Source organism: Athene cunicularia (assembly GCF_003259725.1).
Source record: "Athene cunicularia isolate RWA chromosome 8 unlocalized genomic scaffold, athCun1 chr8_part1, whole genome shotgun sequence".
Taxonomy (NCBI): domain Eukaryota; kingdom Metazoa; phylum Chordata; class Aves; order Strigiformes; family Strigidae; genus Athene; species Athene cunicularia.
In genome coordinates, this window is record NW_020799109.1 from 1751647 (window position 1) to 1776929 (window position 25283).

At 39.4% G+C, this 25283-nt stretch overlaps 1 protein-coding gene across 1 annotated transcript; it reads right to left on the reverse strand.

Annotated features, from left to right (window-relative positions):
• Positions 1–2705: 2705 nt before the first annotated feature.
• On the reverse strand, positions 2706–25002 carry MIER1 (MIER1 transcriptional regulator). Its single transcript, XM_026854078.1, has 12 exons — positions 24905–25002; positions 23193–23338; positions 17803–17970; positions 15119–15251; positions 12963–13027; positions 12560–12632; positions 9195–9346; positions 8550–8631; positions 7147–7241; positions 6516–6643; positions 4742–4881; positions 2706–3933 (listed from the first exon to the last, which is right to left on the reverse strand). The coding sequence occupies exons 2-12, from the start codon at positions 23289–23291 to the stop codon at positions 3608–3610; spliced, it is 1461 nt and encodes a 486-aa protein (XP_026709879.1). The 5' UTR covers positions 23292–23338; positions 24905–25002; the 3' UTR covers positions 2706–3607.
• Positions 25003–25283: the final 281 nt, after the last annotated feature.

Genomic DNA, 25283 nt, shown 5'->3' on the forward strand with positions numbered 1-25283 from the left:
GGGGAAATCAACCCAAAAAACCTTGCGCTTTGCTAAAATCTATCTCCCTGAGCACACCTGCCCCCCTGCCCTGAGGTGCTTCAGCCTTGTGCAGGGTGACTGCAGAAAGCTCAGCACCCTTCTGCCTCCAAGGAACAGCCTGTGCCTCAGAAATCAAATTAATTACAATTAACTGGTCAGTTGTACTCCCCAGCCACCCCACTGCTGCCTTTCCTGGCTGCTCTCCGCTCCCTCCTCCTTTATGTGAAAGTGTACCCCAGCACCCACCTCTGCCCAGGGAACGTGTTATGGAAAAAAGGGGTTGGGGAATGAAAGAAATCGTTCCGTTTAATCCGAAAAGGGAATTTTGTTTTCCGCGGTTTTCACCGCAGCAGTAATGGAGTCACCACCACGCTGCTACACCAGGACCGGGTCTTCACCTCCTCTGTAAGTAGAAATACTCTACCCCCTGCTCTGATCAAAAAAAACTCAGGAATTTTTTATGCAGACAGTATGTTTAAAAAAATATTTTAATAAGCTTTTTCAGAATTGCAGACAGGGAGCGGGGATAAGAGAAGGGAATTACTAACAGTGCAAAATTACTATGTGTGGAAAAATGTAGAAAACTAATTTGTAGATTTCTTTTGTGTTTGTGTGTGTGTAGTTGTGTTTTTTAATATCACATTTAATCCTTTAGCAAGCCCAGCAAGGATTTACTCTCCTGAACTGGGTTCTTTGTTCAGGCTGCGGTCTTACAGAGCTTCCTGAACCCAGCTCCAGAGCACCTGCAAAACATTCCCGAGCGCCACGCGCGAGCTGGGACCTTCCCAAGGCCCTTTGGAAACGTGGGTCAAACCCCTCTGGGCTCCAAACTGTACTGAAAGCTTCGTAAATGAAATCAGAGTTACTATATTTCTAGAATTTTAAATAGCTTTAGTAGTGCAATGACTTATTAAGTTATAGTGGCTGCATTTTGAAGAACATGAACAAAGTATTGTATAAAACACCAGCATAAACAAAATGTAAATTATAATTAAATATTCTTAAAGTCTAGCTGAGCATTACATAGTTGTTGATTATGGAATGTCAGGGCTCTTCTACGTATCACAAAAAAAAAAAAAAAAAAAAAAAAAAAAAGGTAAGATAAAAAACAAAGCAACATTCCTGAAAATATACACAGTGCTGTATTTCACACACAAGCCTGAGACAATTTACTTATAAACTTTACTATAAATTTTTGGAAGTATTTCCAACTTGCAAACAAAACCGCATAAAAATAAAATTGAAAATAGGACTCTAGTTGCAAAGACTCTTAGAAGCACTGCGCTACCCTCAGTCTGAAGCTGTCTCAAGACTGTCTTTGATATAAGGCTGTGATACTTTGGGTTTCTGTTAATAAACCAGATATTGTAAAATTAACAGCAACCTCTCACTGAAGCAATCAAGGAATGGATTAATCAGGCCCCGTATTAACCAACCTGACCCCGTCAAGTGCTGGCTAAGTGGAGGTGGAGGCTGCGTCCTGCCTGAGGGGGCAGAGCAGCTCCCTCCTCACAACGTTTCTGGGAATATTTCTGGTTCATACACTCCAGTAACTCAGCGTGGTGATGGAGCCAGGCCCGGCCACGGGATTTGGCTCACAAATGACCACCAAGTCCAAGTACACGTAGTTGAAGAAGGAAAATAAACCAAACGAAACCATTAGCAGTTGGGGTTTTGAGGTTGATACATTAGTTTTGAACTATGGGACCGTCTGTTTAAAACTGGAAACTTTTTAAGTAAAAATAACCAATTAAAAATTAATAGCACACCTGTAAGCCACAGGAGCCGGACACAAGATTCTAAATTATACAAATGAACAATTTTTTCCTATTTTTAATACAGTAGATGCGTAGCTGTGGCTTAAAAAAAAAAAAAAAATTACAAAACAACCAACCGAAAACCAAAAGACTGGTATTTAAAAATCTGCCTATTTCATGGATGTAAAACCCTACTTCAACAACTTTTAAATTAGTGGGATGTGAGCATCACCCGCTCCACACGCTTTTATAAATAGTTTTTTCTCACTTCTTGCACCTGTGAATCTCTATATACTGTATATATATATACATTGCATATATATATATATATATATATATACACTGAATATATATATATATATTGAATATATATATACACACACTGAATATATATATATATATATATATATATATATACACACACACCCCGAATATATATGTGTATTCACTGTACCAAGTACGTGTCTGGATGTTTCTGCTCCCACTGAAATACCCATCCACTAGTTTTCAGGAATTCATGCTCAGGCACCAGGTCACCAGCTGCACGTGCATTTCTAACCGGTCCAGCCAGACTCACGTGACCCATTTCCTACCCTTCCTGTGCTCAGTGAAATGTAGATGATGACAGGTAAGACTGAAAGATAAATCAATGGATAATCTAACACCCGATCCTGGTGAACGAGCTTAAGCATTTGGCTGCTGTGAGATTTATCTGAGCTCAAAAATAAAATGAGGAAAAATGTATAATGAAAGCAAGAAAATTTGTGCAATGCAAGCATCATGCTTAACAAATTCTTAGCATCACTATTTGCCATTAAACACAAGTAAGAGAAACATGTTTTCAAAATCAAATGTCTTCTAACCATTCTTGATGTTAATTGTTTTCTGAGAAGAAAGTAACATGTCGGTGACTAATAAGCATTTTTAAAGTCAATTGGTTTGGTTTGGGGTTTTTTTTTTTTAGAAAAGACTTCAGCAAAATAAAATGAAGCTGACATTAGACTCAGGATATCAATTCTCTCATAAAAGTTTACCAACTGTACAAGTTAAGAAAATTATACAAGCTTTTGTTTTAAGAAAGGACAGTTCAATCAAGACATAAGTACTGTAAAAATCTTTCAAAGGCTACAAAGAAATCTGGAAAAATACAGAATGTATTTCTTTAGCCCAGATAAAGAATATGGAAAGACATCATTGATGTCAACAATTTTACATATACAAACCTCACCTGGTTTATTTATTTACCTTTTAAAACTTCTATATATAAAAATAGTTGTGCTCATAACTTTCAGGATTCATAAGGGTTCCTTAGCCATGGGATGACACTCTCCTCTCGCTAGCGTGAGTGGAAGTCTCTGTGCCTACTCTGATGCGTGTCCTGGCGTTCTGTATTTCATTTTCACTTCCTGCAACATCTGAACCAGCCCCCTGCTTCAAATAGGATGCTTTGTTCACTTGTACAATGCTTAATGGTGCACTACGCACAGAAGTTTCTTTAATGTATTATTAGGCTGGGAGTATTTTTGCAGAAACTCACTGATTTGTTTCTCAACTATTTTTTAAGAGCCTTAAGAGTTCCCAGAACTACCGTTGTCAGCTCTGAGAAACAGAATATTCTCCTACTGCTTTTCAGCACTGAAAATAAAAGAAAATAAAAAAAATAAAAACCCAATAATCAGATCTCAAGAGCCAACTAGAAGGTATTAGAAAAAAAATAAAAATCTCAGCGGAATTGTTTTACAGAACTGGATTTTGTAAGGTAACCCATCAACCCTGAAAATTTTAGACACCCAAAATTTACTCCATGGAATAAAATCAGCTCCCAGTACTCAGTCATCTAAAGTTTCTAGTTCTTCAAGCTTCCCATGTGAGTTTGCTTCTTGGAAGAACTCTGAAGAACCTGGACTCTCTTTTCCATTGCTGTTAATTCTTCTCCTTTTTAGAGGTCTTTCATTTTTTTCTTCAAAATCATTTTCGTTTCTTGAAGCTGAATGAGCAAGTTTTGGGTCAACGGAAAGGTTTTCAGTTTCATACCCATTTGTATCCAGATCCGTGTGAGGTGTTTTCTTGCCACTGGTAGGTCCATTTACATGCAATCCTTCAGTTTTTGCTTCCTCTTTATTTGGTATCTCACCCGGCCCATTAGCAGACACCCCTGTGTTACAGAGACGTACCGTAAGAGAACGGAAGTGTAAGGAGTAACAAAACAACCTGTGACAGGTCAGTAAAGCAGAAGTCTGGCCCTGCTGACCTAAACAGCCAGTATTGATCTCTGCATCCTCATTGTGGGGTGAATGGGGGATTTATTTGCATACAAATGACAGTTTATGGAAGCCCTTACAAGCAACAGCAGCCAAGAAAACCTCCTGGAATCCCACAGCTGTACAAGTTGCAGCTGGGCTGTCCTCACCTGAGCAGCTTCTGTAGCTTCCCCTCGATTTTCACAATCTGATTCAGGCCCTAAGCTCCTCCCTCCTCTTGCCACTGCTTTTCCCTTTGGCTCCTTTGGAACAGCTGGCCCTTGCTTTTGAGGTTTTCTTCCTTCACGAGGGATCATGCCCTGGCTCTTCTCCCATTCCTGTTGACCCTCAGTGCCCCATTTCTGGTAAGCCCAGCTAACAGTGTCCCTGAGACAAAGCACCAGCCCAGCTCAGTTCCCATCCCAGCTGTTTTAAATATCCTGCATGGGACTCCTCACGAAGTAAGCATTACACATCTATGCCAGCACGGGGAAGGCAAGAACAGATTAATTACATTTCAAAGGAAGACTCTAGCGGAGATTTATCTTCAATATGTGACCAGTGCCTACAGGAAAAAGTAGGGTTTTTTTAAAAAAGTGTTAACTTAAAGCTGTTAAAACCTCGGAAGATATTTAAAACTAAACCAGGCTTGTTTTTCCCCTCTGGCTTGTCATCTGTGATGATCTGGCAGCTCTGTTTAGGAGGAACAGGGCATGTGCTCACCGTTCTGGTTACTGCTGCTGGTTGTGCTGTCTTCCCTTTCGGACTGGCTGGTGCTGCTGTTGGAAGTTGTAGGAGGAGGGGATGGAGCTCTACTGGAAGCAGCACTCTCACTTTCATCCAGGAGACGGTCCATATAATCTCTACACAACAGAAAGAGCACATTCAGCACTGCCCTTGCTGTGCAAGCTAATGGTGTTATTTGTAGAAAAATATTCACCACACGTACCGCAAGTGCAGCCAGTTCACACTCTGCATGTTTTGGAAGGCACAGACTTGCAAAGTTAACAACTTTAAGACCTCCTGTGTTAACTGGTCCACATACAGTTTGACCACAGTAACTACACATTTGTTGACCAGTCCCTGCAGGCAGCTTGTACAAATTCAGCCTGTGCTTATGCTAAGTCCCACAAGATCAGGGACAAGCAGAAATTTCAAGACGCTGTGCACCGTGTTTTCAAGGTGATGCTCTCAGGCAAGTTTGTACTAAGCTCTTGCAATTTGCTGCAGCAGCGGTAACGTACCATTAAAGTAAATAAATCTTGTGCATGTGCAACCTCGAGAGGGGTGAAGTGAAAAGCAAGTGAAAAATTTCAGAGTTAAAGACGTTCCCGTATCTGAAATCTATTAAGAGTCCGACAATTTAGGTCACTAATAGCAAATCTCTTCTGAAAGATTTAAACAAACAAAGCTGGTTGGTAAGGCCCTTGTACATATGGTATTAGTCTGGATTAACTCCAGAAACGGTATATCCTCACACATAATTATTCTGGAACTGATACTGCACCCTAAATTCCCACACCGATCTGCAAAAATCACTCAAGAATAGACAAGTACAATCCTTAATGACACTTCTGATCACCATATGCAGGCAACTGCAAAAGAATCAGAGAATGTTTTAGGTGATTAACAGCTGAAAAAACAACCCAGATGGGAGAAGAGGGGGAGACAGACAGTCTCTGACAACTGGTTAAGAAAATCCAGCAGCTCTGGGTGCTTCTCTGTAACAGTCTGCAGATGGCACCTCTTAATGCCATACTGCAAGTTCACTTCGGTGGTCCAACACACGGTTCTAAAATGTTTAAAGAAACAATAATATTCAAAAGAAGGATCTTCAGAGAAGCCAGGAACAAATGAGAAATAAAAATAAGAGTAAAAAGACTTGGAAAAAGTCAGTGGAAAGAGTGGGATAGTAAAATCATAGTATTGGAATGAAGGGCAGAAGAATATGTTGGCTCCCTTGCTCCAATTTGAGGGAGGAGAATACAGAGCTCTGCCCAGACAGTTCCCTCTTTGCCTAGCAGAGATGTGAATGGGGACAGGAGCTACGTGCACCCAAAAAAAGCCCAAGAACAGGGCACTGTGTTGGCCAGAACTCTTGCCAAACACCACATTTCAAGAGTGTACTGCAGCATGTACAAACCCCACCTGCAAGTTGTGACTAATGCCTGCATATAAAACATGTATTTAAAGTAAAACAAGCATTTAAAACTCCTGCCCACATTTGCAGAAATGTTGCATTTGTGAAACATTTAAACAGATAACAAATTAAATTAAATGGCTGTTCAGTGCAAATTGTTGGCCTTACTCCACATAAATGTATTTTAGAAATTACATTATACGCACTAGTAAGCTTTTCTTACACCTTGGCCGTTTTCCTGCTGCAAATTGGGACTGTGGAATCCCTCGGTTGTCATACCCATTTCAGATTAGAGTAGTATAAAATAAAGACTTAGATCCAAAATGTAAAAGCACATAAAAATAATGCACGTCTTACGTTACGCCAGGATGAAGATTGTATTTCTTCTTTCCAAATCGGGTCTGCTGCGCAAAGAAATCATAACGCTCTGATTTCTTCCACATGTAATAAAATGCTACACACTCACCAACTGATCTTGTTCGTACCTAGGAAATAGGTGCCATGCAAATTTTGATGAATTTAAATACATTTTTTGGCAAAAAGCTATCATTTAAATCAAAAGGTGTGAGACTCAAAGTCAATGCTACTTTACAGGAGATAGCGGAAACTATTGACTCAAAATTTCAGAGGCCCAGAAATTGAAACGCAAAATGTAATAGTTTTTCAAAGAAATCTGAAGATGTTGTGAGCAACAGCTTCAGGAGAAATATTCAAGCCTGTATCACCAGTCTACTCAAGACCAGAGTAAGGCTCTAGGGGTGCAGATCTTCCCGAATGTACGCACGGCGGGATTTTTGTACTTTTCTGAACTTTGCATTCACAGCCACCATTAGAGAGGAGTCTGGACTTTGAGAAACCAATTTGGATGTACATGCAGCAAAAATTAATAGAATTAAATATTGTCATTTGTGAAGGAAATTGAGGATAAGAATGTATTTACAATTACATTGCTTTAAACCCCCCCCCCACACTTAAAATCAGTGTTTACCTTATTTGCCTGAATCACATGGAAATCCTTGCCGTAGACTTTCAGCCCTTGTTCAAAGTTTCGACATTCTTCTTCTGTCCAAACAGATAATTCTTCTATAGCAAGGAAATGCAATGAAGAAAATACTTAACAAAAAAGCATACGGCCAATGAAAGAAAACTAAAGTGACAGAAAACATACGTGGTATTCAAATTTCTTACGCCGTCTGCTGACTAAATGAGAACCACCTCCAGAAATTTCACTTACTAGTACAGAAATGGAAGTTCTCCCTTTGGGTGACTAGGTGGGATATTTGCCTGCCCGAAGTCAGCAGGGACTGTTAGAAAAGGTCCATAACTCCAGCCCTGCACGGGGAAAGTCACTAAGCAGCAGGAAAAGGAAGAAGGGCTTAGAATCTTGGTCTCACTGGGTATCCCTCACGCCAGGACACAACACGCAGGAGCTCATGCTACGGACTCAAACAGCCTGCTGGTATTTGGAAGAAGCAGGGGAAAAGGAATGAGGAATGAGATCTTCTTTACTGCTGGTAAGAGCCAGCAATGATAGGCTGTTAATTCCAGCCAGGTAGAATCGGAAACTGTGCTGATCACACTGTTGGGTGAGGAATCTTGGCCCACTGAAGCCAGAACAAACCCCTAATAACTTTCAGTCACACTTCTAAGAACTTAATGCAATTTGGCCTTATTGATTCTTAAGGTCACAAATAAAAAAGGTTTAAAACAGTGGCAGAACAAACTAATCCTCTCTCTTTGATCGTTCTCGTCTCGTGATTTGCACAGTAAACTCTGGAGAAGCCACAGGTTTGAGAGCAGAACCAACAGATCAATGTGCAAGGAAAATAACTTGTGCCCTCTCTTAGTTTCTTGTTCCTTTGAGTATAGAGATCAATACCAAACCAGGAAATGCTTAAAGCTCCAAAAGCATCTTTAAGACCAGGGTCTTTTCACTGTTACACTTTGTTAAACAAAAGGTTTAGATGCTCATTCTCCTTTACTCAGAATTGTGAATGATTTAATTTTATTTCATGATCGTTCCATTATCTTTGAGGACTGAAAAGGTTTAGAAGAACAAGGAACAAAATGCCCAAGAAATGCACAATTCAGTCGCTAAGAAGTAATCTTAAATTTCAACTTGTTACTCAAGTCACAGATATAAATATCAAGCTCTACTGACGGGAAGTTAATTTGCACGCCCTCTTTGATCATGTACCTGTTTATACTACATCTGCTAATGCAACCTTCAGCTGAGAGATGGAAATTTAAATGGGCACTGATACGTACAGCTTACAGGCAGCCAAGCTCTAATAAAATTTCTCAGTCTGCTGACAGCAAACCGCAATACCCGTGTAACAACAATAAAATGAGAATTCAACATTAGAAACTTAACTTTCAGCATATGCTCACCTCTGGCTGCTTTTACATTAAATCTCAGCCTTCGTAATGATTCTTCAGTATCAAAATTGCACTTAACCAGTTCATACAATGCCTGAAAAGATGAAAAGACACACATTTAACATTCTCAGTACCACTCAATTTATGTTGTGCCACAGAAGCATACTCAGTAAATCACTAATACCTATTAAGATTAAAAATAAACTCTCTGAATGAATGTAATATAATTTAAGACAGCACAAAGCTATATTTCCTCTGTTTAAATTTCCAAATCTCTGATTAACCAAGAATATACCCAGGCAAAGAATTTTAATGTTTTCATCTAGTGCATGCATTTGTAAAATTGATGGGGTTTTTTTTGTATGAATTAAAAAAGTATACGTCCATATAGCTTTAAAAAAAACTTGCAACGGAAAGAACAGAACTCATTCATACACCATTATTCATACATAAAATAATGCACTGACACATAAAGCAACATTAAGCCCCAATTAACAGTTTCATATTTGTGGAGAGGCAAAAATCCCATCATATTTCCATTTCCAAAAGGAACAATAAAGCTGTTTCAAACACAATTTTAATTCTTGGAGTAAAATAAAATAAAGGGGTAATTCATTCTGTAATATTAAACTACAGATCCTCATTATTCTGATATACCTGCTCGTTGTCTTTAATATGTGATCCTTCAGGAATTGCATCTAGGCCTTTCTCATCACCCGTACGCCTTGATGCTTCATTTAGGAACTCGATCACTTTATCTTCTGGTAAGAAGTCAGGATTCCACAGCAGCTGGTCATCGTTTTCATACACTAAATTAAGCACAGGAAAAAGACAAGCAGGCTAAAACAATATGGAAGTTTATTCTCTCTTATAAAGATTATGCGGTTATGAAACCTTGGAAAATCACTAGAGCCCCAACAGAACACACCTAAGGACAGGGTGAAAGATCCCAGCGATTAGGATCCTATACCTTATACTGTCTTCAAATCTCTGGCATAACCTGTGCTCTAGATTCTGGCACCCATTTAGGAAATTCCAGAAACTCCACCTTCCCCATCCTCCTCCTGAAACCGCTTAAATGACGAAGCAGCAGCACTACCCGGCAGCCCCTGAAGGATCCACCCAGGCATGTCTCTTCCCCAAGCACACAGTCTTGCCGATGGCAGCCAGCAGGCATGGAAAACTATTTCAGAAAATAATGGTATCTGTTTTCTTGCAAGATGACTAACATCAATCACATAAAACCAAAACGCACACCACGAAAAATGGTGGTAAAAACACAGCCAGGTGTCTGGGCCACTAAATGTAAAAGTCTCAGCTAACAGGGCTGGCAAAAGCCAACAACAAGGTCCACTACTTCTCCAGGGAAGACGACACCCAGCTGCCAGACATTCTGAGGTCAAGCACCTTCTAAAAGGAGACTTTGCTAAGACCTTCCTACTTCATCCAAGAAATACTTTCTAAAACAAAATCATTCAGGAAAAGATCCCTGAATTTTAATACTATCAAATCGGTTTTCTCAGAGCTTTTGCATGGGCTTTCAGACCAGGGAAGCCACAGTAAAGTGAAATGAATGGGAGAAACATGGCCCAATGATATAACCTCTGAATTACCTCCCATTTTTATTTTTGAAGAGTCTACAAGCTTTGTAGGATTAAAAGAACTACTACAGCAAAATACAGTAAAATTCACATTATTAAAAAAACTAGAATCAAGAAAGTATCCAGACCTTTCTTGTGGCCCAGTCATGATCAAAGATAACCTTACAAAAACCAGCAAGAAAGTAACTTTTAACATTCTGGTCTTAAAGAGCAAACACTTGGGAAAGCGTGGTCACTGCAGGAAGACACAGCAGCATTCCGTGCAGGTGGAAAGGTCAGAGTGGTGGCTAGATGCTTCTCTACTTGAAAAAAAAAAAAAATTTTAACATGAAAGTAGACTACAGATAAAAAATAAAACCGGTAAGAAAAATTATTAAGTGTCTTGCAAAGAAAGACAGCTTCATTTCATGAATGATACGCTCTTTGGAAACAATTTTCTGGGAGCTTTTTGTTTCAAAGGCTAGTCCTAATCTGATGTTTGGTTGCTCATTTAAGAAAAAGATTCTAGGTATCTTGGGGATACAAATCCCTACAGAAGCAACAATTCCTTTCAGGAGGTAACTGGGAATCAGTTCTAAGCCACTCTTAATGATGCATGCTAATTAGACTGCAAAGTTTATGAATGACGGCAGTCAGTAATTCTCAAAGCAGCTTCAGCACCTTTCAGTTTTCAGAGCTATCCTCCGATTTTCAAGTCCAAGCCTTCTGAAAACATATCTTTTAAATTTGCAGATTTTTTGTGTAACCTGAAATTATTCAGTAGCAGCTAATTTGGTCTCCAGGCATCCTTCTCGGAGAGCTGTAATTAGCTCAGTGTAGATTACATGGTTGCTCTTTCCTCACAACAGCGTGTCAGAACACATCCTGAAAAGCAGTTCTTACGAGTTCCAGCATTTTTGTGCTTTTGGTTACAGGACTGGATATGCAAGGACTAGCCTTCCTAGTGTTTGGGAATTTTACAGTTAGAATTTCCCCTTCATTAGAGAATAAATAAGATGATGGGATATGTCCACGAAAGTACTAAATACAGAGTCTCAGGCATTTATTTTTCAACTTTTTCAGTTTAATATTCCAGTGGAAGTCCTGTCAAAGATTACATCCGCAACACAGCAGAAAGGAAAGAAGTGGCAAAAGATATAAAACCCCACTGGTAAATAAAACTAGACTAGCCCTAGCATGATTAGAGAAAATTTAACTCTTCCCCTCAACGGTTTTTGCCCATGACGTAGGTTCTCTGTTCTGCAAAGAATAGTGTGCAAGACTACAAAGAACTGTTTCATATAGGTTACTGCAATGCACAAAGCAGCTATATATTTTTTATTATTGGAGGCCAGAAGCCATTTAGAGCTGAGTAAATACCAAGAAAAGCAGGTGACCAGTAAAGCATAGTTTACTGCATCTCAATATATAGTTCAAGCTCTATTTTCAGACAGCAGCAGGAAAGTGTGCAAAAAGCAGCTGCTTCCCAGCTAAAAAGCAGGTGTTTTCTAATTTGCCATTAAAAATTCAAAATGGAAGCTGCTGGCTTCTCACGCAGTTTTAGATGGCATTCTCTTCAACCTCTCTGGCTATGAAGTCCAGAGTTGACAATGTGTCAGCTTTGATGTGAGCCTGCTCCCACTCAACAGTAGGACTGATGCTCTTTTTAGACTGTTCCTAGCTAGATCAGGCTATGGCGTAGCTACTGCAACCTAGAGCTCGAAGCAAGACAGCAGCTACTGCTTGGGTATATACTCAGATTCTAGGAAGGCCCCCGGTTTTGTGCCAGTTACTTTAAAAACTTACGTAAAACTACAAAAGAGGTAGTCTCAAAGTGACCAGCAGTGTAAACAAATTCTTAGTAATGGGCTGAACGAGCGGGAAAATTTGCTTCTTTTAAGCTCACAGCTGGGTTTAAACTGGCTCTACCCTTGTGACTTGATTATACTGACAGCATACAGCCAAAGGCTCTGGTTGTGAGAGGGAAAAAAGTTTCTGGAAAAAAAAAACAAAAGTAGAACAAGAGGTTCTTTAATACCGATCGAAGAGTTATAAAATGTGAAAATCAAAGCTGCTGGTACCGTTTTGCTTCTTTTAACGTGTTAATCCAATTCCAGCAACATGATTTCTTTATTATCTATTTTGTTTTACATAAACTAAATCTACTAGGTGAAGAGGTTAACATAAGCTACACAGAAAGCTTGTGTACACTACCAAATTAGAATACAAGGCTGGCAATAGTATCTTTTCTTTTCCCCTTCCAAGACTCGAGCTCTGATGGTGAAGCACAGGGTGAACTACAGTTTGACAAGGCGGTTCTATTTTTCACTTAAAGGAGCTCTTTTATTTTGCAAGACACATGACATCAGTCAAATCTTTTCTTTCTCTCTCTCGGAAAATAAACTGAAACACAGCCATAATGGTAATAGTGCTAAGTCTCACCTTTTTCATTCTCTTTGTATTTGCATGTGCCAGCTGGAATTTCAGCTTGAAACATAGAGCCCACCATGATTTCCTGTTTTGAAATAACAGAAATAAGAAGTTAAGCAACCACAGCTGTGATGTATTTTGGTAGCAAACAAGAGAATGACCACTTTTTTTTTTTTTTTTTTACCCCTTAAAGCTTTAATTGTTCAAAATCTAAAAATACAGTTAACAGGCACTATATGGGAATGGATTTTTGACTATTTGGGGAGATCTGGAACACTTTTTAACTATCAAAACTCTTTTATTTATGGGGAAAAACTGGAGAGGGTTTGGGTGATCTATAGAGCTCAGTTACTAGGTAACAGATCAACTCATTATTCATGAAATACAGGCTTTTTTAACAGCTCTTAGTATTTACCTTTTTCCAGTCTTCTGAGGGAATATAATCTTCATCTTCTTCAGATTCCTCTTCTATTTCACTGTCTACAAGAAATTGTTCAAAGGTTTACACTGAATGAGCTGTGACTGGGCCTGGCACGTCTGAGCCAGCTCCTGGCAGCACGGGTGCTGGGGGGACACGAGCCCAGCCTCTCACCCCATCAGCCTCCAGCCGCTTGAGAGCCCCCCTCTGCCTCGCTGCCACCTTATCTAACACCCCACAGCTGCAAATGCCAGCTTTACTGACAGTACTAAGTGGTTCAGTATTGACAGCTTTAAAAAATAACCCACCCAACGTTCACGTTTAGAATGGATTAAGATACCCAACAGGCTCGGAAAAGTTAAGGTACAAATGAATACATCCATCAGTTTTACTACTACCTAATTAAAATTTCCCTTCCCTCACCCAGCTTTGAAGCAGTAGAGATGATCCACATCCAAACAGCTACTTCCTGAAAGTATTTCTCTATGTATTTTCAGCATCCACATGTGGGTTTCAACACCATTTTCAAAGAGCTCCCAGCTCAGTTACTGCTGGTTTTCTCCCTTACAGCAGCTGTCACTGAATTTAAGGTAGACTACAGCACAAGGTGTGAGAAATCTGCAAGTGTGCTTTTCTCAGCCTCACTGGGATTTAGTAGGCTTGGATGTACTGCTCAGAGATGCACAGCAGCATTTAAAATAGATTATTTCGGATAAGGACTGACAAAAATTTTAAGCTCTTTATGATATAGGCTAGTTGCCTTTCACAATGTACTGAAAGCAACTGCAATATCTGGTTTATGTACAGCACACCATAATAGCAGCACTAAAATTATTAGTATATTAAATTACATTCTGTACACAGCTGAACACTGTAAAAAACCCCAAAACCTAATGCAATACACTTGCACTACACTAATGCTATGTTTAAAAAAATAGAGTTCATTTAAGACATTTGCAATCCTCTGCACAGCTACAGGCTGAGGCTCCTTGGCATTTTTGGATTAAAATAAACTACGGATTAGAAAACTGCATTTCTACAATGTCATGGCCAATAAGTATCAAGTATAAGGTATCGTAAGGAAGCTTTGCTTTAACTTTTGTTTGTTAAAACACAGAACAGTAGGAATTCAAACACTGGCAACAGCCACTTCCATCAAAGAAGGGTAAAATATCTGTTGTCCAAATGGCCCTGCCGATAGCACAATACTAAAAGGTTCAGATCACACTGTTGGATTGCCACAGAAATAAGAGTTGTCTAAAGGGACAGCTACATAACACCAGCTCAGTAGTCTCAAATGGATGCAAACCCGATTTTTAAACAAAACAAGAGAGAAAATAATCAGTCCACAATGCTGGCAACAGTATCAAATGTGGAATTCTTGAAGCAAATTTTCTTCATCATTGTGTCCCCTTTTGTTATTACAGGTTTAACAATCTACTGGCCTTTTTCAGATTTCATTGCTTTTGTTTTCTGTACTAACCATCTTGAAGAAAGCTGAGGTTCTATTTCTATTTCTATTTCTATCTCTTTGAATGAGCACACAGCCCGGTGTCACCAGGCCTTGCCATGATAACCACACCCTGTGCAGCAACTACCTAGCTGCAACAGTGCGTTTCCTACAAATATTTTCACCTACGTCTTTAGTGTGAACTGGCAGCTGGAACTACGATGGTAAGGTAACACCACACTAAACAGTCATTTACTGCACCTGTTCTCCACGCACGGGAACATTTTTCTGAAGGGTACATCTATACCAGTTTGCAGGACCATAAACTGGGCTGTTACAGCACTCTGAGTAGTGTCATGGAAGGATTTACGCTGTCTGAAAGCCTGCTTTTCCAAAACTGTAGAAATTTAATTTTTTTCCACAAAATTAATCCTTTTTTTTTAAGAAAAGAGACTATTTACTGTCCTTATACAGAGTCCCTTATCTGCAGAGAAGATTTAGCATTCAGCTAAAAACAGGGCGTTTTTGCTTATTATTTTGAGCACGATGACACTCAAGAGCAATGTTATGAAAGAGAACAAGCAAATGTTTATAGGTATCAATGTGCATATTTCAGAATCAGAACACTATGTTAACTAGAGCTGTTCTTAATTGAAGGTCAATCATACTGAGATTACTGTGCTTAGTACTAAACTGTACATACTTGTATCAAAATATTTACATCGACGAGGGCGAATTATCTCCTGTGGATCTTGAGAAGCAACAGATGGTGCTGGGTCGTCATTAGATGACTGTGTCTCATCTTCCTGACCTGATGAATCTTTTATGATCTCCTCCTTAAATATAAAAAAAGCAAACAAGAAATCAGCTATCCCTTGTATGTGACAAACAATGTTTTGGCAACATTTTTTCCAAAATTGTCAATATATCGAACCCAAATGTCTTTTATCTGACTTGAAGTGACTGTACAGATTGTGGCCTGTCCAGACCGAGCCACAATAAATGTATAACACATCACACTATTTATCGACCAGGATTTTAAGCAGATCAATCTGACACTCAGACTCTAACATACAAATCAGAAATACGAACCACAATTAAATATCACACCTAGATTTTTAAATCAGTCAAGCAAATCCTTGTGGTTCTCATTTCATTTCATTTGACCTTACATTTTACTTTGCTCTTTATAACCCTTCCTTATGAAATTTCTATAAAAAGGGGAGAAATTATTTACTGGCTATACTTTTCTCAATCAAATGGAAATCATAGCATGGTTCAGGTTGGAAGGGACCTTAAAGTTCCAAGCCCCTGCCCCGGGCAGGGACACCTTCCTCTAAACCTGGTTGCTCAAAGCTCCGTCCAATCCAGCCTTGAACCCTTCCAGTGAGGGGACTTTCCATAAAAATTAATGTCAGTAGTATAGTTCAAGCCCACAGGAACAGCATTAACAGTAGGTTCGAGTATGTACATTGAGTCACTAAAAGATCAAAAATTAGAGTAAGTTTCTTTATTAGAAGATAAACAGCAACAACTATGGGAATTACTACAGTTAAGGAAAATTAAATTGGTAAAGGTTAAAAAAAAATACTAGTGTTTTCTGTTTCATTGTAGTTGTCAGTACCTTTCATGTGTTTTATGACCACGCTGTAAGCACTTATACTTGCTAGTTCTAACACAGAAGCATTAGGCAGAGCACATCTTTATGTCTACCTTTACCAGCAACCAGAGTATTATCACATGTGCAGCTTAAAGGAGATTAAAAATAGAAAATAGCTATGTGCACTGTAGCTAAATAAGCTGTAGAAAGATAAGCACTTGCAGAGAAAGCTTGAATGATTTATAAAATTATTCCACCCCCACAGATGTATTTTACTGCCGCTCTGCTAAGAGCATACAGGCATTTCAGAGCTCTCATTCTTGTACCCCGAGGCAAACGATCGTAACAGGTTAGCTAGCTCTCTTGTGCCTAGTCCTCCCCACAACCTTTGTTTCAGCCTTGCTAAACCTGGGCTAGATTAAGCTGAACCACGGGCTGTGTTTGCGGTGCCAGACTGGGAATTCCTGCTGCTGCCGGGCAGGAGGAACACGCTGGCTTCTGCGGCAGCTACAGAGGGTTAGTGCCCCATGGAGGGACAAAGGTGACTCCTCCTGCTGCTAACAGCAGCGACAGACACTGAGATCTTATCTATTGAAAAGAAAAGATAGGCAGCATCTTAAATCAGCTCGTAATAGAACTGGAGAACTACAGGGCAGGCCCTGAGAATGCAGGAGAGGGACGCTGGGTCAGGAAGTAATTAAGAAGCAAGGACACGAGAAGGAAAGCGAGACGTGAGGAACACCCCCATGCACAACAAAATAAACCACTTCTGTGTCTTATTTTAATTTTGCATACTTCATGTTACGTAAGTTTCTCCCCCTTTCCAGATTCCCGAACCTTTTCCAATGAAACAGAACTATGTATCTTCCTTCTTTATGAACTATTCAACCCATAGCAATCTTTTACAGCATCTGTCAAGGGAGCCTGTAAATCCCAAGAACTTCATTTTCTAAATCAGATACATCATTCCTCATCTCTCTGTTCCATTCCAGGGATTCTAAAATGGGTGAGATATCAAAAAACCAAAATGCATCCTTTTTAAAGCCAGATTAGATAATGTAACTTCCATTAATGCCTGAGCTTTTTGTAACTGACAATACAAAGGGTTTCATATTTTAATGGAATTCAGGATGCAACTCTGAATACCACCAGTAATGGAGAAATTACAGCTGTGCCCATCACAGGACACAATTGTTACAAATATGTATGACATACTCAAGTAGAAAAGACCCTTCTAAAATCAGAAAATTTATTTTAAGAGCATTTTGCAAAGATACTTGAAGCATTAGATCCAGCTGACAGTTTAAGTACAACCAGGGCTGCCAGGCTGAAAAAATGCAATTTAAAATGGTAAAGCTAGAAAACTTGCAGCAATCTCCAATACTCAGAGACACATTTTATTCAATTCCACACTTCACTGCTCAGCTTTTCATCTTGAAACAGGTATTCAGCTGTATCTATAAAGGTGTCTTCAGGCATTTAAAACCTCAGTTTTGAAGTCAGGACTATTTCTGAAGGACAATTACAATCCCTTCTTACATGACACTATATGCCTATGCGTACTCTAATTGGCCTCAGTAACAGTTCTGGAATGATACAGATGAAATTAAGAGCAATAAAGAAAAATATAGACAGGTAATTAAGAAAAAAACATTAGAGTTCAGCACACAAAGCACCTGAAATCAATTATATTACAAATTACCTCTGCCGTGATCTAGTGCCTTGAGTGGTTGTCTAGTACAGAATGACTGTATGAAAATCAATTTCAAATTAGTGTAGACACTTACTTTGTTTTCACCGCTACAGCCACTGTTGTCATCATTATCAACATCATCATCATCTTCTCCCTCCTCCTCCTCCTCTTCCTCATCTTCCTCGTCATCATCTTCTTGGAGTGGAATGGTACCATCGTAGCCATAACGGCTAAGTAGCTCCTGGATTGGCATATCACTTTCCTGATAAACATCCAAACAAAGTTTGAGATTTTAACAAAAATATCTCACGTCCCACATCTGCTCTACAGCTCAAGGGTGTGCACTTTAAACACAACACAGCAAAAAGGGAGCGATGATGATCACATATACTAAGAATGGCCACTCCGAAACGAATGGACAGTCAGAATTCTAAGCTTTGGCTCCTAAGAAAAACGTGTGGGTTTTTTTTTATGCAGAGGAACTTTTAATTTCCCCATCCTTTCTAAATCTACAGCAGACATCACGTACCAACAACCTGTCAAAGCCATAAAGCTCATTAAAAGGGCACCAAAGGGCAATATGCCCCATCCCACCCCCGGTACTTGTCTACTACTATTTTACCAAAACACAAGCACTGCAACGTGGCAGGTTACGTCTGGTTACGTCATACCCCTTCAGTACACAGAGCAGACACGCTCCTTACTGGAATATATATTGGTATTCCCTTTACTGTTCAAAAACTACCTGAAAAAAATGTAGTATTTTGTACATATTTGTGGAAAAAACAGCTAAAATATGCACCACCAGCAGCTGCTTCACACAGACAGCGAAGATACTGACAGTTTTTGCAGGCAGGAATTTATCCAAGCACAAGGCAGTGATTTCTGCAGTGTTTCCAAGAATTCAGCAGAATAAGGACTAGAACTTGAACATGGAATTCAATCTTTGTCTGCGGAGTTGTGCAGCAGGGACAATTCCACACCGTTCTACAACCCTGGCTTTGAATACAAAATTACACCAAAAATGCACCTCTCTGTCTCTCTGTACCTCTCCCCTCTCTGGGCAAAACAAAAAATGAGGGGTTGGATGGGGGTGAGGGATCCCTTCTATTCAGGATCACCTGACACCAAGGTAAAGATAGTAGTAATGTTTACAGATTTATATACATTTTAAGCTAGCTGCCTACAAAACCATCCAGAGTTGGAAGCAAATCGGCTAAAATATGTGCACATTTAAAAATCCTTATATTTAGCATGCTGGTCCACTCTGAAGAGACATTTTAAATGATACAGTTGGTTCTCAAATGCAGTGGCTCCCAAACTGTTATCAACTACATTCACTTGATTAATAAGAATTATTAACTGCTGGGTCCACAAATTACTTACTTTATTACTTTTAAGACCTCAGCATCCAGCCTTTGGGGGCAGCATACGGCATCTCTAATGAAATTTTTCAAAGCAGAAACTTTCAGAGAGCATTTTAAAATGATCTCGCTCACAGGATCAAATCCTCTGTTTATTACTTAGAGGTGTCTGCTTGCTCTAAATATTTCTTCTTAGTATGTAATGTACATCTCGGCTGATAATCAGATTTTTTTTTAGTTATTGACTGACCTTAGACTTCCTCTGATGAACTCCTACCCTAAGGGCCTTCACTGATCATCACATTTCTAGTTTCTGGAAACATACTAACACCAATTACAAGAAGCAAGTGTAGTTAGTTCTCCTGTGTAAAAATAAAGAGTAACAGAGGCGTTACCAGTACTCCTTGTCTATTTTATTTTACTTTGAGGAACTCAGCCATTCTACCACTTACTGGTCTACTCTTTGGTGAAGCTATATACACAGTAGATGCACACCATGTGGATCTAAATGTCCTCATCTTCCCTCTTGACTTCTTGGTCCCTATTATATCATTTCATAGAAAAAACTCTTAGAAAAGGGGAATTCATATTTTATTGACACAGACAACATGACAGGACTGTGATCTTAATTAAAACCTGACAGCATAGCTATCAGAAAAATCCTATTCATAATTATCCAAACAAATGTTCCCCAGTACATATTGGAAAGTAATAATATACGTTCCTTAAGCACTCCTCACCACTACCCCATCTGTAGATACACACTGAGAATTCAAAAGAACTTGTACTGCAATTTGTAGGTATGTGTGAGCTACGTAGCAGGTGTATTACTTACTACATATTCCCTAGGAAAGTGCTATTGTATTTATAACATTTTTCTTAGGCAGAGCCTCTAAACTTCAAATAGTCCATGACAATTCAAAAAGCTCCAAGGGCCAGCAGCTCCCCGAGACAGAACACAAATCGTGATTTTCGTACTGCTTCAGGATATTGCAAAACCAGGAAAAGTTAAAAAAGTAACAAGGATTATCGAAGACACAGAAATTTCTGATGTGGAAGATGCTTAATAACAAGAAATGGATTATAACTCGTGTCTGGAGTAGAGGTAAGTGAGGGGGAGTGGTAAAACAGAGAACTACATAAGCAGCACAGAGAAGGTAATTACAAATGACTGTACACTCTTCTAATTGAAGAGCTCAGGGGCAACCACTGAAATGAACACAGAATAGGTCTGAAAAACCAAACGTGCTTCTCACACGACATGAACTGCGCAACACTGCCACATGCCTCGTGGACACCAACTTCACGGAGGTCAAAAATCAAACGGACAAATCCACAGGAGGTGGCAAAATAACACTGACAGGCAGCATTACAGACAAAGAGACAACATCTTTTTCATACGTGCCTGAACTGCACCCTGCTAGAGGCTGGGAGAGTATTTGGGAGAAACTCTCTCAATGCTTCCAGGTATGATTCTCTCATTTAAAGATAAGAGGATGCTGGTGCATAACCCTAAGAAAACCCAAGAGCCCTCCCTGAAAAGGGGGACCCCGAAAGGAGAAACCAAGTGATTATATGAAACAACAAATGGAAAAAGGGAGGGAGTCAAAGGCTTAAAAATCTGTAAGTAATGCAGGGAGGCACCACACGCAGCACCCTGGCAATGCTCCCCACGTCCTCGAGGCACCCGGGAGGCCAGCCAGCACCCCCCAGCAGTGCTCTGCCCAGAGACGGGGCAGCACCGAGGTGAAGAACCAGCCCTCACTCTCCTCCAACCCTCCATGCCACGCTCCCTCCGGCTCATGCTTTGTACACCCAGCTTAGCTGAGAGTAGGAGGATGTTGAGTTTCTGCACCCTACTGGGGCCTGGGTCATCTATTATTTCTAAGACTGAGTGTGAATGCAGTTTTCTTCTACCAAAATTATGCTGCCAAATTTCCTGCCTTTTGGAAAACCGCAGCGCCAGCGTAGGCCCGGGACGCTGAGGGATGTGCCTCTCCCAGGCACACCTTCCTGAGCACTGTCTCTCGGGCTGCTGAAGAAGGAATACTGGTTAGCCAGGACTTTGGTCAGATCTGGTATAGATGCTCCTACACATGAAAATCGTATTCCTGAATACATGTCTGGATACGATCAAGGACAGTCTGCTACCTCGCAGGCAGCTCTCCTGACCAAGAAAAACTCTTACCCTTCAAGAAATACCACGAAGAGCCACCAAATCCAATACTTCTGATTCCTTTCAAGTACTGTTCTGCTCCCAGAAAACTGTATTTTTTCCTATATCAGAGCAGCATAGAGGGTGCCTTCAGGCCTCCAGACACAGATATGCTACTGCCACTCAGATAAAAGCGTATACACGTACCTGAAATGCAGGATGCTACTCAACTGCAAGGGCTAACGCATTAGAAATTCATTGGAGTTTCAACCTGTGAGATCCTCACCCTCAGAGGAAGGTGCAATTTTTATGATATTCAGGAGTTAAACTATTAAAGTTCAAAAATTCTTTTGCAAAACCTGACTGCCACCTCCTCTCTGAAGGAGCCAAACTAGTAAATCAGGCTGGAGGAAATCTGAAATAATACATGTAAATGTCAGTGGAAAGAAAAACAGGAGAGCACTTGTCTTGACAATAAGTTTGAGATTTAGATTGCCTATCATCCATGATTAAAAAAAAAAAAAAAAAAAAGAGATATAAAAGCAATCCTTGATGTGTGGCCTGCTATCCCACAATTAGAAGCAGCCACAGGTCTCCAGCAAGATCCTGCTGGTGTGGAAACATCTGAAACTCTGTAAAAGCCTGACCTGCAACACACGTACGCACTGACCACAAGGTCTCTGCCAGTCTGTAAAAGCATCCTGCAGAGAAGAGCAGCACACCAGCAGTGTGAACCTGAGTTACACCGCTGCTCACGGTTCCTGATCACACCAGAGCTGACACGGGGAGAAATTACACACTCGCAGCCCACAACCAAGGGATGAGGGAATAAACTGATGGCTGAAATAGTTATAAACAAAGCACTGCAATGTGGTGATAGAATTACACAACCAGATGTTGACTCTTCACAAAATATGAGGGGAAAAAAACCACAGTTTCAGCTTAAAAACCACATGACATACATGTGGAGCTCCATTTCTCACTTAACCTAGATGAAGCATATTTAGATTCACAAACTATTTATTTATCTCTATGTTTACCATTTAATATCAAACCTGAAATTACCAGAAAGAAACTGTCATTTACACCCGAAGTGTAAATTAAATGCACTAAATTAATTTAAAATCATACTGGCATAATCACTTACACTAAGTAGAATTTGTACAGCAAATGTGCATCTGAGAATCATTAATGATCTGTTCTGGAAGCCTTTTCAGCCAGTGAGGTCATAGACAATATCTAAATTACTTTGTATTTATAATGAACCTAGTTTGTAATTTAAGAATATTATTCCTGTCTGGGAAGTATTTTAAGACAATACATAAGTGACAGCATAACTTCAAAATGCCAAATAAATCTTATATGCAATTATTTCAGAAGATCCACATTTTAAGATATATTTATCACTGTTAACAATAATTGTGAGTTCTGATCCCAGCTCTGCTGACAACTCTTTGCTTTGAGCAAATCGTTTCATCTGCATCTCCATTTCCTCTATCTTAAAAATGGAGACGCTCCTATATGCTCCACTAAAGTATTATACAAATGTTTGTACAAAAATGCCAAAGAAATGTAAAATTACGGGATTTTTCAAAAAATCAAAATCTATATGCACTAATCAAGTGCACGTGCTTTGGAAAATAACACTGGAATATGTAAGTTTAAGTCAGAGAGTACTTTAACTTGAATGCTCTCGAATGCAAATTTTACACCAGCACGTATATGCAAAAAGAAACTAAACAAGCACAGCGTTATACATTATTAAGTATTTATGTACCAGTTTCCTTTTCCCATCTTTTGAGAACTGCAAATTTAGCTCAGCCCCTTACCCCGTCTATATTATTTGCCTATTAGTGTTTTAGGGGTGGTTTTTTAAAATTCCAAATATAAGGGAAAAAACCTGCATATGGTTTGTGTGAGACTGTGGGCTGTGGTTATGTTTTATGACTACTTAAGGCTACCTACCCTGTTAAGATCCTCTATTTCAGAATTGAAGTTTGTTTCTCCTTCCATCATTTCCTCCTCTTCTAATGTCCGTTCATCATCAAAGTCATGCACCAGCATATCAGCTGATGGATCAAATTCATGGTCATCAGATGTTGCTGAACCTCCTGATAGAAAACATTTTAAAGAATGTTTTTAGTTAGATCATGGCCTCGCAGAGTTTAATTTTTTTTATTTTGGTGACATTTTAATACTCAAATTATACTCCGAAATTAAAATATCCTCTGAATCCCTCAATCATTTAGCTTAGGGAAAGCCAATCTCATTATTCAGAGGACAGTGAAAGCTGTCCTTTGGGTAGTAAGAGATCATGGAAAAAGAACCAGGAAATAGTGTTTAACCAGCCAGTTCTCACAGCACTATATATCTGGACATCAGGCCCCTAGTTAAATGTAAAATGTTCAGGTTTTGAAGACTTAATTCTTACATAGTCATCAACCTGCCTGAATCAAGAGTTCTCCTGGGAGGAGAATACTCATAAAATATAAAGTCAGGGCAGTTGTTTCCTTTTTACTTTGGAAGCTTTCTTGTTTACAACTACAAAGACAGTCTAATGACTTTTCCAGAATTTAAACTTAAAGTAAGCTTCACAGTTATGCAGATTTTATTTATGATGCAGAACCCTTAGTTATTTTTCCCCACGCCGTTTTTTCACAGTTCTTCGTAGAAAACTCTGGTTATATTTTGTGACAATGAAAAATAAATGAATGGATGAATGGTTTGGCAGATGCAGCGTTTCTATGTAATTCAGCAATACCTGATGTCTAATTCTAACCCTAACATTTTTCCACTTGTCTCTGTGGACAATTTAAATTTCATTTTCCAAAGCTTGAAGAGTGTACCCATGTGAAGGGTGCAAGAGGGAGGGGGTTGACTGCAAGGATTAACTATACTTCAGAGTTTGAAGTGTGAAAGGAATTGATTGTTACTCAGGAAGAAATAAGAGCTCAAGAGACAAGGCAGTCCAGCTAAAGTAACTACTGGAAAGCTTTTCCACTAGTAGGATGCCAAAAAGCTTGGAAGTAAATAACACTAAGTACAGTGGTACCAAAGCCAACAAAAACCCCCCAGATATTCATAATTTGCACTTAGGCTGACTATTAGATAGCCAGTAGCTCTGGGACACTGGAATATCAGAAAATAAGCAGCTTTAAAAACAGAAGTCCTGAAACCCCTCATTTTTAGCAATCCAGTGAGGTAAAAAAAAAAACCAACCTGTTTTTCTTGCTGCTTTTTGCTCTTGATGCTGTTATGCATAAAGACTTACAGCAATGGTGTATCTATTAATTGAGAGCACACAGTGCCTTAACTTTTAACTCTGTATTTAACACCAACGGGCAGCCAAGCCCAGAGGGATGGCAACCGCATTGCTGGGTGAAGCATCTTGTCCATGCCCCCAGCACTGGCTGACACTGTGCTCCTCAGGCCGTCAGCATTCCCAAACACATGGGTTTTTTGCAGAGGCAAGAATCGTATTTCCCCAGTGGATTTTACCATTTAGAAACTTGTGCTGGCACAGACTGGAAGAAAGCAGTGACTGCTTAAACCAGTATTGCCACCAACCTCTTCATCAAATTATACCCTTAGATTACTAACTGGGAGAGACCAGCAAAAATAATTTTTCAAGGGTGCCCTCTTCCCTCACAAGTTTAGGAAACATCAAAAATATTTACCTGGGCTTGAAGACTCAACAGAAGGCTAAAAAAGAAAACACAGGAAATTATTTTTTCTATGTTAAACCTGTACAAACTCAATTCAATAATTCATCTGATACAAAGCAAGTCACTGCAAATAATATATTTACAAATAAAGCACCAAAACCATGCGGAAGCAATTTAAGATAAACAGCATTCATTTTCTCCTCTATGCATCAATATTGCTGCACTATCTCAGCAAGAATAATTGGAAAAAACTGCCTATTTTGTGATGCAATAATTGAGTTGATGAAAGTATAAAAAAAGCAAAACAATTCATTCTGAAAATAGCATTACAATTCCACAATCAGCTTAGTATGGCACAAATCGGTGCTCTTGCCAGATGGAGTAATGCTAC

Bases quoted from the DNA above. Each gene is read 5' to 3' on its own strand.
- MIER1 (XM_026854078.1), bottom strand. From the start codon at position 23,291: ATGCTGGTGCATGACTTTGATGATGAACGGACATTAGAAGAGGAGGAA. The intron at 8,632-9,194 runs GTATATCAGAAT...TCATCTTTTCAG, and splicing joins ATATTAAAGACAACGAGCAG to GCATTGTATGAACTGGTTAA. The intron at 4,882-6,515 runs GTAAGACGTGCA...TCTGTTGTGTAG, and splicing joins AATCTTCATCCTGGCGTAAC to AGATTATATGGACCGTCTCC.